We start from the raw sequence: 14,194 nt of genomic DNA, 5'->3' as shown, positions 1-14,194 counted from the left end.
TTGTTTTTCTTCAGTTGAATATTTTCAAACATGGCCAAAATTGGAATTTTGTATGAAGCTGAATTGTCTTAGAACTTGTGTTTAAAGTTTTTTTTTTTGTGCATAAATAGTTCATTTCCCTAAGAAATCACATTGTTATATATAGCAGACGAAACTGCTATAGCTGCTGAACTGCTTGCCTTGTTGCTACACGAAGGCATGCCTTTCGTCCTCTGTGTGTTTGTATGTGTCCATATTTATGCACAGAGCATTCCCATTCTCAATTCCAGCGACAAATATTTTAACCTCTGAGGAGCAATAAACACTCAGAGCCCGCCCTGCTGACCTCTCAGCCACCTGAGGAGAAACACGCTTATAGATAAAAAAAGCCAACAGACTTTTAGTTTGTGAGTTCGGACAAAATGTCATGGCTGTAACAAGATTTTCTGACTCAAAACTGTTGTTGTTGTTGTTGTTTTTAATTTTAAGGTTATCCCATCATTAGAATAAACTTGCAGGAAAAATAAAACAGAAAAGCATGCAGACAAAGTTTTGGTTTTTTTGGAAGTTTGTTTCACGTCATCATTTTGTCTTTTGCCACTTTAACCTATGAGGGGGGCAATTTAACACATGCATGACCCCTTCATCAGGGTTTCAAATTCAAATAAGATGTTAAGCTTTGGCAGGACTCCTGAGAACTCATCCTAATGATCATGTCTAAATTTAGAGATCAACAAGCCTGTCGACACAGTCATGGCCTCCTGGGATAGTATGGCAAGGTTGAGGTCATAGAAGCATAATCACTCACACACGCACGCGCGCGCGCACACACACACACACACACACACACACACACACACACACATACACACCAAAATTATTATTACTTGCCTCATATAATGTGATCGTAATTCATCAAATTGATGTTTACAGATCAACAATATTCAGAACAGTGCACTGTCATTTATTTGACACACATCCTCTCCAGTAGCATAATACAGTATATCATCTTGTGACCACGGCTCTGACATCACCAGCTCTCGTTCATCTGTCAGTATGGTGACTTGATCTGTATGTTCACACTGACCTCTATAGGCAGAGATAATGTGTTGGAGCTGCGCTGGGAGATGGATGTTGTTGCTGGGGAAATAGAAGTTGGAGGGGAGCTTGACCGATTCAAAGGCCAGGCAAGCATTTCTGCATCATAACACGGCTGTTATTTGCAGGTTACTAGTTTGAAAGGTATATTTGTATAGTTTGGCAAAACATCTTAATGAAATTTCTCGATCTTTCAGCAACAAATGTAACTGCCCCTCACCTGTTCCATGCAAGTCAGTGTAGTAGTTTCTCCACCAGTCTAAAGATATGTTGTTTCCTGACAGAACATAAAGTTATCACTAATTCATTAATGAAGCTGTTGACATTTATGTCATTAAGAAAGAGGTGGGATAAATGGCTTTTTACTTTTTACTGACATAAAGGCTTATAGCATGGCTTTCTTGAGTTCAAACAATTTGGAAACGGGAGGAAAACACCAGAAAGTGGAGTGTTATGTTTCAATAATGTTAGAAGTATCTCCCAAAGTTTTATAAAATTCAAACAGACTTAATCAGAAGAAAGGGAGAAGATCATTACTGGTCTGTAGACTTTATTTACCTTCAGTTTTCTTACAAAGGTAAAAGATTTGGGATGATCACAGCGGGACTTTTTTGTAGCAGATTTAGATTTTAAAATTTCATGTTAAATTTTTCTCGACACAAATTAACTATTTATCACAAAGCTGCAGACCGGTGTACACCATAAAGGCCTGGATGAGTCTTAAACACACCCAAGGTATATAATAACAGCTGAGGATAGTTTCTGCTATCTATATTAGAAAACATGCTGTTTATAGAGAGGGACCTCTGGCTCACTCACTGCATTGACTACACCTGGATGCCTTTTAATGCAGCTTTTAGCCAGGTGCTGTTGAATGGAGGAGAGCGGGATTATCTGTGACCAATGGGATAAAACATCTTTCAGAGCTGTTTTTCATGCCTGACAAGGATTTATCTCTTCATTCTGTCTCCCCAATTTAGATATTTCCGGTTAATTGGGGGTTTTTTTTGGAGACACCTGCTACCTTCTGCTAGCTGACAATATTTATTGTTGCATGGAGTAGCTGTATCATATGTGAAAATGTCAATGAATGGAGTAAAAAATAAATCGGACACTCCTATTTAGCGCTTCTTGCAGGATGGAAATGATCATGTGACTCCCTTTGGATACCATGTCTTAGCTCTTGAGGTGCGCTCATATCCAGACACCCAAAAAAAAAAAAAGTCAGTAGTAAACTCTAGAAATAGCTAATAAGTGGAGCCAAAATTAAGATTACAGTCAAACTACAAGTTCTGTGGTTGAAAATAAAATATTAAATTGCTAATATTAAAAAATATTAAATTAAACATTGCATCAGCTTTGTTAAATGATTCTTTGAAAACCTGTAGATATTATAAATACAATATGCCCCCACCATGTTACAAGTTATTCAGGTCATATTAAGTGAGTGTGTGGCATACAAATTAAATATAGCCACAAACAATGAAACAACAACACAACTGCTTTGCTTTGGCTGACTTAAATATTTACAGTAGCATACAATGGAACAACCAAATAGATGGCAGTGTAACATGTGTTTCTAGGACAATAACCAAGCTGCTGCAGCTATGTTCATCTTCAGTCCAGCATGATATAGTTTTATGTTAAAGTACTAGCATTATTTCAATTGGTACTGAATAAAAAGTCAAATTAAATGGTTATGGGAATAAGAAACTTTTTGCCTCATTTGTTCAGTACATTATAATATTTATTTTATAACTGATGAACAACTTAAAATAAATCCCTGGAGAGATCCACTCACCCTTTCACACACACAAGCATAAAGGTGTGTCATCTGAGCCCACTGGTCTTGTTTCAGTTTCCCATGGTGACATCCATTAAAGTCATGCTGTGTCAGCCACTTCACCCAAAGACAGCCACATTAGCACCTGGCCTATTGGTCACAACAATAGACCTGCCTGCATTATTCAGCCCAACTTAACTAATGAGGAAACTTAACCCTCCCCCCCCCACACACACACACACAAACACACACACACAGACACACACACACACACACACACACACACACACACACACACACACACACACACACACACACACACACACACACACACACACACACACACACACACACAAACACACACACACACACAGGACTCGACTGTATTTAGGTTCTGCTATGATGACAGCGATGGACTGTTTAATCTTGCATTAGCTGGAGGTCATTCAATGACAGCCAGCACAAACTCACAGTTTGGTGAAATCGTGAACACTTATTAGTGCCGTGTTCCACTTGGAATACATTATTCTGATGGGCGCTTTGTGACCTAAGGCCACTTATTGAGCTTATGCAGCACATTCTGTCTTTAAAAAGTTGTCAGTGTCCTCCTCCATCCCAATGTTTAAACACACCTTCAATATTTCGTCAGCTTATACCTTCATCCTTGGTCAGTCTGCATTAACTTCAAATTATTCTCCACCCCCCCACCCCCCATGCATAATCAAGATTCTGGGGCTGTCAGTCTCGTCTGTGTCAGCAATTATTTTGGCTGTGTTAACACAGCTGTCTGAAAAGGCAATGAGTGTTAACTTGATTCAGCATTTACAAAAATTACCATTCGTCGTTGTGTAAAAGCCAAACACTGAGGTAGACAAGGAGATGGAGTGGACATGCAGGAGACGGCTGGCTAATTAATGTCCTCAATACATGTTTCAGATGCTGTCAATGTGAAGCACAAAGGTAAATATGGAATGAGACAAGGAGGGAGAGAAAAACCGTCAACGATAAACAGAAACAAAAGGGTGACGAAGGGGAAAGGAAAGCAGAATCGACAGCAACATTATCACTCTGCCTCCTGAGTCAAACAGCCAAAGAAAATGCTCAGCACCGACTGCTCTCATTGGCAGAGCTGCTAACCAATCAAAGCTCAGAAATGCAAGGTGCCTTTAGGTTATACCCAGCCTCAAAATATGAGAGAGGGAGAGAGAGGGAGGGAGAAAGAGGCATGCTGTGGTGCAGAGGTTCCACTAGTGAGGCAGAGCTCCATCTCAGCTGTATTCCCCCTGCTGGAGTGAATATATAACAGTGAATAAATTACAAGCTTCCTTTGCAGAAGACTGAGTACATGCTGTGTTGCAGTCGGGAATGCTGTACTCATCTGGCAACAGCTGGCTTAACAAGAGAAGAACATCAAGACCTGCCAGAGAAGCATCCCCTCTGGACGCGGCGAGTGACAGTGACACAACATAGGGATGCAAAGGGAAGGTTGAAATGTTGGATGTGTTTTTCACATTGAGTTTTGAGAGCGAGACCAGTGGGCACTCAAGGCTTGAGTTCCGTCAGTAGCGAATCAAGTGAGGTGAGACTCAAGCAAGAAGAGAACTTGAGGAGGAGAAGTTGACAGCTGAAGGACACAGGATGATCTTGGGTAAGACAGTATCAGAATGCCTTCACTCCTTGCTTTTAAGGTTTAAATTGAATTGGTTATATGGTAATCCTTTTTTTTTTTTATCATGGTGTTCATTCATCAATGGCACAAAGTTTTGGCTGTACCATTATCTCCAACTTAGATGCATCATAGTTTATATTTTATTTAGTAAAGACCATTTAAAGTCACATGATAGAAAGGTTTCCCTCTTTGTGAAATATGTAAGACTGTGTGAGAACAGCTCCTTTATGCGTCTGTTTATGTTCACTCGTTCACTCATTCGCTCACTCTGTTAGTTGTATCTACAACATAATTTACCATTAAGTCTTTTGAAGCTGGGCTACATCCTCACAGCCTGTCACTCAGTCACCTGTCAGATACACACACACACACACACACACACACACACACACACACACACACACACACACACACACACACACACACACACACACACACACACACACACACACACACACACACACACACACACACAGCTCCAGCATCTAGACTCTGACAACAGTCACACAGACACATATGTGCATCCATGTCTCTATATGTTGTTCATTTATACAATATTTATAGACACACGCACACACACAAACACGCACATCTATATATGCAGGTATATACAGTATATGGAATTATGTTGATTTTTAATGTCTATAGGACATAATATTACAGAAAAACTATTTGATGCATTCAGTAACACTGTTGATTGGATGTTCACGGGTTGTTAATAAACACTTAAATTCAGATTCTGTATAAATTTGATGCTGTCACACAAATTGTAGACATAAGCATTTTATTTGATCTCCATAACAATATCATGAGATATTCTAATCTCATCTAATCATGTGATTATCTTCAATGACCTTGTTCCGTATTTGTGTGTTGACTAAACATTTCAAGACTTATTTTGGTTTGCTTCTCTCGACCCTGCTAAGGTCTCCCTGTGATCTCAGTGTGAGTTTGAGCTTGTGTTAATCCCTCCCCTGAGCTGAAGCTTTAACTCTGTGTGCATTAAACACTAAAGACACAGATACAAGCTCACAACAACATGAGGTGATGAGCTTTTATATACTGTATTAGTTTCCTTTTACTGAAATAGAGATGTGAGAGACCAGAATAGTTTCCATGAAAGGTGATGAGAGTAACAGTGTGGATAAGGAAAGATGGCAGAGCAAAATTGTCAGCATCTCTCCGTCAACAAAAGAAAATGCTCACTCTATCATCTAATTATTGTATTTCTCTGCATGAAATTATTATGCAAACATGTCCACACAATCAGCAGTGGAGTAGAAAAGAACTGAGGTAAAACTGGACTGTCTCTCTGAAGCACAGTTTACCAACTCTTATGGTGATTTAATAATGAATATTTCAAACCCAGAGGATTGAGATCTTTATTTAGAAATGGGCCAATGCTTCTAATGTGACACAAAGACCTCATGCACTATGAAAAGACATTTCATCACCATTCCCCAACCACTATAAAGTAATCCATAAATGTGTAGGGCCTATCTGTGCAAACATCCCTGCACACAGTCATCCAGATGCTTCACGAGTGCACATTCCCTCTAATAAGCAACGTGAACTCTAAATTGAGCCATTGCAGTGAGGCGTGACAAATATCGACATTTAAAATGGTGGAATGCCTTAAACTCTGCCACAGAAAAAAAGCTAGATGCAAAGACGAGAAGGTCAAACCACTTCCAGGGTCCATATACAGAGTATGCTGTATGAGCCATTTACTGCACAGTCAGAACAACATTTATATCTGTGTATGTATCTGACAAGAATCTCAGTGTAAATGTGTCGATTTAGTGTTGAGAGTCAAAATGTCAACAGTATTTCATTATCTTTACCATCATATTAAGATGTTAAACACTGATTGTAATCTTCCCTTAATTATAGATTGAGATTGGGCATCATTATATCAGACTAATAATGTTCCAATTCAACCGACATCCTACCAAAAGAGTGTTTAGCAGTGAAACAGTTGCATTTTGTCTTCCATGATGAAATCCTGTAGATCTTTTTGAAAGGGTTACAGTGGAGTAAACTACTATATCACATTGTTTAATGCAATGAGAAAAAATTATATAGAAGTGAAGTTGAAATATTACAAAAATAAAGCCATAACATTCTGTGAATAAAATCAAATAAATAAGAATGCCATAATATCAGGAAATTAAAGTTGTAATTTTACTAGAAAAAAGTCACAGCATTAAAATTTTGAAGACAAAGAAAAATTATATTGGGATTGTCATGTGAAACTATGGTAAAATTGTTAGTTATTGTTCTACAAGTAGCTTCTAATAAAAGGTCTACAGTTACCTTCGGGCTATGTTTGTGCAGACCCTATAGCCTACAACCTATTTATAACAAGTCATCCAGTAGAAGTTGAAATACAGTATTTCACAGCACAAGTCAAAACCGTCACACAAATATTCACTGGAGTTTATCTTCTGGATAATTTAGACATCTGGAACCTCTTTCATAGTAATATACCTAAGAGTTAGTGACTTATTCCAGTTACAAATATAAGTGGAATTGGTTTTAATTGTTTAACCCTGTTTGTCTCCTGTATAGTTCTCGGCTAAACCTAAACAAACCTAACTCATTCCCATGGCACATTAAAAATTGTATTTATCATTTTTTTAATACTTCAGTTGTTTTAAAAATTGTTGGGTTTTTTTTGGTGAACAAACGCTGTTGTCCAAGGGACAATTAGACTTACATATATGCTGTTTTGAAAGTAAAGATATTTTTTGTCATTCGGTCTAGAGGACTTCCATACATCCATTTTTTTGTTAAGGAGATGATCATAATTGTCTTGTCTACAGATGTTTATCGGGTTAGCGGGACGAGGGTCTGCTGGCTATAGGCACCAGGTGGGGAACACCCCAGATAAGACACCAACTTATTGCAGGGGCTATGCAAAAGACGAAGAAACACACACACACACACACACACACACACACACACACACACACACACACACACACACACACACACACACACACACACACACACACACACACACACACACACACTCACACCTACTGAGAACTTTGGTGTATCACCAATTCACCTTTGTTGCATGTCTGGAGACTTGTTAACTAATTAGAAAAGTTTAAGGCCTTGACTGCAGCATTTATTTCCCTGGTCCAACGGAACAAGTGGCAAAAGGGCACAAAAGCCAGTGGACTCTTTAATGTTTACTGTCCTGAAGGTATGTAGACCACAGCTGACATCCTCTTGCATGTTTCTCAAAGACCAAGCTGTAGTATAAAACCACATGTCGCCCTTCAGTCTCCAATCAGCTCCCAAAATACAGCCTGTAATTTCTGCTTCCATGTGGTAAAAGCTATTCTCTATTCTCATTCAGCTACACATGTGCCCTTTATGTTGTTTTTTGGTTTTTCTGTTTATTGAAGATCTAGACTTCACGGCCTTTGTGCTGTGCAAAATCAGGAGAGATGCACCTGGCTTCTGTACATTCGACACCATTGTTGTATGTGTGCTCACCCACGTTTGGTTTTGAGTGTTTGTATTCTTGGTTGTGTGCATTACACGCTCAGGTTTCCGTCTGTCTTTACCTGCAGTAGTGTGGTCCTCCGGCAAACAGCAGGTGTGTAAATGGTTTGGCAATCACAACATTAATATGAGACCTGGTTACAGGTCATGTTTTGCTCCCTGTTTGTCTCAAACTTTCCTACATTATTACTGCAGTCTAATGAAAGTGTGTTTAGGCCTGCTGAGCATAGATGTTAAAGAGTTTTTCTTTAATGAAAAAACATTCCAGTTAAAATGCACACAGCTGCGATGAACTCAAAGGGAAAGAAGGATTACATCAAAATAGCTACATCATACTGCTTTTTGTAGAGTATGCAAGGAGCACACTTCTTTGTCAAAGTTGAACAAAATATAATGCTGGTACACAGCATAATTTCAATTGGCTTGCTGGCATTTTGCAAGTAGAAGACCTGTATAACACAGCCTGAAAAAAATCCAACCCCCAAACCCTATCTCCACTATATGATGGAATTTTCTGTAGACTTACTGTATTTCTCATTCTCTCAGTTTTCTGCTAAGTGTGACTGCTTTTTAAATGAAATGGTTTGGTTCACCCAAATATTGCCGCAGGAAAGTGTGACAGCACAGTCTTCAATGTAACACACATCTCATGTCTACCTCTTTTGATCCTGCACCTCCTCAATGGTGGCTTCAATTTAAAAAAGTTATAGTTCTTCTTGGGTTTGCTTCGGCAGTTGACAACCAGGTTTTAGGAGAATTGTAGAAGTGAGTGGCCACTGAAGTAGTCTGGCTGTTTTGAAGCTGGTGACCATTAACACGTGCTGTGCAGGACTCTGTTGTGTGCTGGGCATTTGTATTTAATGTTTCACAACCTTTAAGACACTGTTTGCTTGGTACCATAATAGAGGTGGTACTAAAAAGTACCAAGTAACGGTTACTTTTCCTGAATGGAAATGTAAAAAAAAGTGAGGCAAACTGAGTTGAGTCGGTACTTTGACTTGGAAATGGGGCTTTGATTTGACACTGCTGCTACAGTATGTCTGCTGTCAATTCTTGCTCTGAAGAGTCTAAATGAGCTAGCGTTTTCTTAATGTACCATTCAAAAAACATTTTCATCATCTATCATGCAGTACAACTATCCTGATCAGATCAAATGCCCCTTATGTTACGATAACCACTTTCATAATCATGATTTCAATAATAAACCCTTATTACATTTTCCTGTGTGGACACATCCATCCTCCCTTTGAAAATGTAAAAATACCTCTGAAATGTTAATGTTTTGTTTTTTTTCTAATTGCATTACAGTGAAAAGTGTGAGGAAATCGTTATTATTAACTTAAGCTTGTCTCATATGTTGCAAACACTGAGCAGGGACCTGGGCTTTGATGAAATCTTCACAAAAACTGACAAAACACACTGCTGCAACACATTAAAAATGGACATTGTGTGACCCATAGTTCTACCTCCATGTCTAAGGGCTTGTGTGTTTGCTTGAAACATGACCAGACATACAGACAACCTCCGGGGAGGGCAACAAAATAGCACAAAATTATTCATGCATGTATGACATTTTGCACATGACAGCCAAAGGTTAATGCAGCTGAACCGACTGGACTGCTTTCACCGTTGTGATGATGTGATCTTGAGAGTGTTAACAGATGTACAGTGTAGTATGTGACATACTGCAGTTCTGCTGAAATAAGTGTGAGTACTTTATTCAGCGTTCTATACATTAACCCGTGGGTTAATATAGCTCTTTAGCTCTACTGGTCACCTTGGACTCACCTCAAACCATGCAGCTCCCTCCCCCCTTTGATGCTTTCCTCCTCTTTCCACCTCATCTCCCCTTCTTGTCCAGACCTCTTTTCCGCGCCCAATCGCCTCTATCCACTCAGCCCCAAAGCCATTATTTTCTACCAAGCTCCTCTTTGCTTATCATTTCCAGTTCTATGCCAACCAGGGAATTTTTGCTTCATTATGACGTTCATAATCTGATGCTATGAAGAAGAGGAGACAGAATCTTTCATTTGAAATTGTTCAGTTTCAAACCCAGCATTGTGCTGTCATCTATACATAATGATTTTAATGAGTGTCACACAAGATCTGTGGGGGTGAAACAAGATTTCATTAACAAATACAGCAATAAATACAGCTTGAAATAATGTAATGCAGCTGGCTTGAGATCACTGCATAACAGCAGATTCGAACACACATATTTCCAGTGAAAGAGGGCGTCTGAGAGTTCTATAGGAGGTGGCATTTTCGCCTGGCCACTGGGGTGCAGAACATTTATCATTGAAACAAAGTGCAGCTTGAAATCAACTGCTTTCTCCTTCATCACCACTCAGCTCTCCTCCTAACTCTGTCCTTTCCTCGCAGTTCATAGTTCTCTCTGACAAACAACAATAAAGTGGAGATGTTTCAATTTTGATACATTTCAATGAAATGGTATTGTTCGCCCAAATATTGGTTGTCATAATGAAAAAAATATGTTTTTTCAGATTCTTCTATTTTTCAACCACCCACAAAGTATTTTATGATCTTTTTTTTAACCTTTGTGTTATTACTCAACGGACACTAATGCTACAGCTTTGACACGTTCTCTGTGTGGTGTTTTAGCACCCAGAAGTTAGCATTCTCCACACAGTTTTAAAAGTTTCTTTTCAGCCATAAGTATATTATTACATCCCGCTTCAAAGCGGTGATGTATTGTAATTGTCAGTGTTTGTCTGTTTGTCCGTTTGTCTGTTTGTCTGTTCGTTAGTCCACCAAAAATCTTCACAACTGTTGCAGATAGAAAGATGAAACAAGAAACACATTACACATTACGGGTGGCAAAGGGGATGAAAATGAGATGATGACCTTGACCTTGAGGAAAAAAAGGTCAAAGTCAAATTTCAACTTTTGTACACTCAGGCACTGGATAAGACTGAAAGACGAGGGAGAAGGCCAGTGTGAGTAAGACCATAGATCTAAGTTAGTGCTTTGATCCACCTATGCACTACCTTTGATCTATGGTCAAAGCTACTGCATAGCTTTGATCTACCCTGAAAGGTCAAAGCTATGCACTTGTCAGGTACTACTTTCAGGGTACCCTGACTTACCCTTCGCAGGATGTTGCAGTCTGACTGCCTTGGTTCTTGTTTCAGCTGTGGCAATGGTTGCTCAAACAGGACCCATGGGGTGAGAGTTGGGTAAGGAAGAAGACTCTAAGCCTATAGCAGCATACTAAAGACTCGCCTAAGCCAGCCTAAACTATAAGCTTCACCGGGGAAGAATTTTTAATACTCCTTACAGTTTCTGCCTCCTGAAGACTGGAAGATGGTTCCACATGAGAGAAGATTAATACCTGACAGCGGCTACATTGTGTATATGCATACACAATGTAGCTGCAAGGGGACACAAGCCAGTGTCTTATTGTGCCGGTCCCAAGACCGTATAAATACAGAGGGTTTCGTCAGGAATGGCATCCGGCGTAAAACTTTGGCCAAATCAAATATGCAAATCAAACCTATGACTTCCATACCGGATCGGTCGAGGCCCAGGTCAATACAACAACCGCCATCGGCGCTGTTGACCTACAGGACGCCGGTGGAAATTGGACTACTGTTGGTCGAAGAAGGAGAGGAGGAAAGTGTGCCCGTGAGAAGAGAGAGACGAGGAACGCCAAGACTATAGGACTGAGAGTAGGAACATTGAATGTTGGGACTATGACAGGAAAAGGTAGAGAGTTGGTTGACATGATGCAGAGGAGGAAGGTAGACATACTGTGTGTCCAGGAGACCAGGTGGAAAGGTAGTAAGGCTAGAAGTTTAGGAGCAGGGTTCAAGTTGTTCTATCATGGTGTAGATAAGAAAAGAAATGGAGTAGGAGTTATCTTGAAGGAGGAGTTTGTTAGGAATGTCCTGGAGGTAAAAAGAGTGTCAGACAGAGTGATGAGTCTGAAGCTACAAATAGAAGATGTGATGTTCAATGTTGTTAGTGGGTATGCTCCACAGGTAGGATGTGAGCTGCAGGAGAAGGAGAAATTCTGGTTGGACTTTGACGAAGTGATGCAGAGCATACCTAGAAGTGAGAGAGTTGTCATTGGTGCAGACTTCAATGGACATGTTGGTGCAGGAAACAGAGGTGATGAGGAGGTGATGGGCACGTTTGGTATCAAGGAGAGGAACGCAGAAGGACAGATGGTAGTTGACTTTGCAAAAAGGATGGAAATGGATGTAGTGAATACTTTCTTCCAGAAGAGGCAGGAACATAGGGTGACCTATAAGAGTGGTGGTAGGCGCACACAGGTAGACTACATCTTATGTGTAATCTGAAGATCAGTGACTATAAAATAGTGGTAGGCGATAGTGTAGCCAAACAGCATAGGATGGTGGTGTGTAGGATGACTCTGGTGGTGAGGAAGTTGAAGAGGACAAAGACAGAGTGGAGGACAAATGGTGGAAGCTGAAAAGGGAAGAATGTTGCATGAGTTTTAGGAAGGGTCTGGGTGGTCAGGAGGTGCTGCCAGATGACTGGACAACTACAGCTAATGTGATCAGGGAGACAGGTAGGAGATTACTCGGTGTGTCATCTGGAAGGAAAGTAGATAAGGAGACTTGGTGGTGGAATGAGGAGGTACAGAAGTGTATACAGAGAAAAGTGTCAGGTGTGATGTGTGATAGAAGAGTTTCAGCTAAAATGAAAGGAAAGATTTACAAAATTGTGGTGAGACCAGCGATGTTGTTTTGTTGTTTGTGTCACTGAAGAAAAGACAGGAGACAGAGCTGGAGGTGGCAGAGATGAAGATGCTGAGGTTCTCTTTGGGAGTGACCAGGATAGATAGGATCAGGAATGAGTACATCAGAGGGACAGCACATGTTAGAGGTTTTGGGGATAAAGTCAGAGACACCAGACTGAGATGGATTGGACATGTCCAGAGGAGAGATAGTGAATATATTAGTAGAAGGATGCTGAGTTTTGAACTGCCAGGCAGGAGGTGTAGAGGAAGACCAAAGAGGAGGTTTATGGATGAAGAGGAGAAGAGGATGCAGAAGACAGGGTTAGATGGAGGCAACTGATTCGCTGTGGCGACCCCTGAAGGGAAAAGCCGAAAGGAAAAGAAAAGAAAAACAAACTGTATATACATACACCCAAATGGTGACATGAATGAATAGAGATAGTATTCCAATTAACTTCTCTCCTCATTTTCTACCTTTCATGCAGTCTCTATTTAATAGGCCTCTTTATTACCAGATCAGTTTAATATAAAGACCGCCCCGCTGTGAGATGTATCAAGTACAGGAGCTGGGCTTTCTAACCTTCAAACAGGATTTAAGTTTACATGTTTGCAGACATTTTCTGTGCACAAAAAAAGATATATGGCACACCAAAACAATGCATGAAAAAACAAAATGCATATGTCCCCTTTTGGTTACTATTTCATCAGAATTAATTTATTCATGCAAACTTTAAAGGTTCTTTGAATATATGTGTATTGTTGGCTGTCCCCTGCTTTGGTTAAAATACCCGTTTTGACTTCAGGGTATGATGTGCCGCAGTAAATTGTATTTCATGCTGAGCCCTTCACACTAGCAGTATGTGACACTAAGGCAAAGCCATCCTCCCTCTGCAATCACTGAAAATTAGTCATCTGCAACCAAATGTTCGATCAACTATTCCACATGCAGCATAGTAGAAAGACAAATAAGACATAATTGATCCAGCAGTTCCACGGTTAACAGAGAGGCTTTAGAATGGCCCTGTCTGGTGCAGAGAGGGACTTTGTCAGGGGAATGCTGGCTAATCTGCCACAGAAGCTAATTTCAGTCTTCTCTGCACAACCCATTTAGATGCAGATGTGAGACAGCTGGCACCATGTGCAGAGTCAGTCGTCTTCAGTGTGAAGCTGAGGGGCCTGGAACTAAAGATGGCTCCATTCTTTTATGTTTTTCTATTTTTGGGGTGGGAGCTGAATGGGTTCTGCCTCTCATCTGATTTAATTTTGTTAATCAGTATGTCATCCAGTCCCCTGTCCCCTTTGCTGTTGGTCCCCACATCGAGAACAAAGATGGGGGCATGCAGGGAATGCAGACAGGCTCTGGAGACATCACTGACATTGACATTATCTCTGTGATCATCAAACCTAAATTGGCTAAATG

General features: G+C 40.2%; 1 protein-coding gene across 2 annotated transcripts in view; it reads left to right on the top strand.

Moving 5' to 3' along the window:
* LOC137595417 (zinc finger protein 385A-like) overlaps positions 1 to 14,194 on the top strand; it is a 39,261-nt gene that overhangs the window by 1,511 nt on the left and 23,556 nt on the right. The window contains exon 1 of one of the 2 annotated variants that reach the window (XM_068315511.1): positions 4,166 to 4,508. The exons of the other annotated variant lie outside the window; for it this stretch is intronic. Coding sequence (XP_068171612.1) covers positions 4,499 to 4,508 — 10 coding nt within the window. The 5' untranslated portion in view covers positions 4,166 to 4,498. Of the gene's footprint in view, positions 1 to 4,165; positions 4,509 to 14,194 lie in introns of those variants that run through there. 2 annotated transcript variants of the gene reach the window in all.

The sequence above is a fragment of the Antennarius striatus genome, chromosome 5 (assembly GCF_040054535.1).
Source record: "Antennarius striatus isolate MH-2024 chromosome 5, ASM4005453v1, whole genome shotgun sequence".
Lineage (NCBI taxonomy): Eukaryota > Metazoa > Chordata > Actinopteri > Lophiiformes > Antennariidae > Antennarius > Antennarius striatus.
Note: the sequence above shows the minus strand (reverse complement) of the source record. Positions and strands in the feature narration are given on the sequence as shown.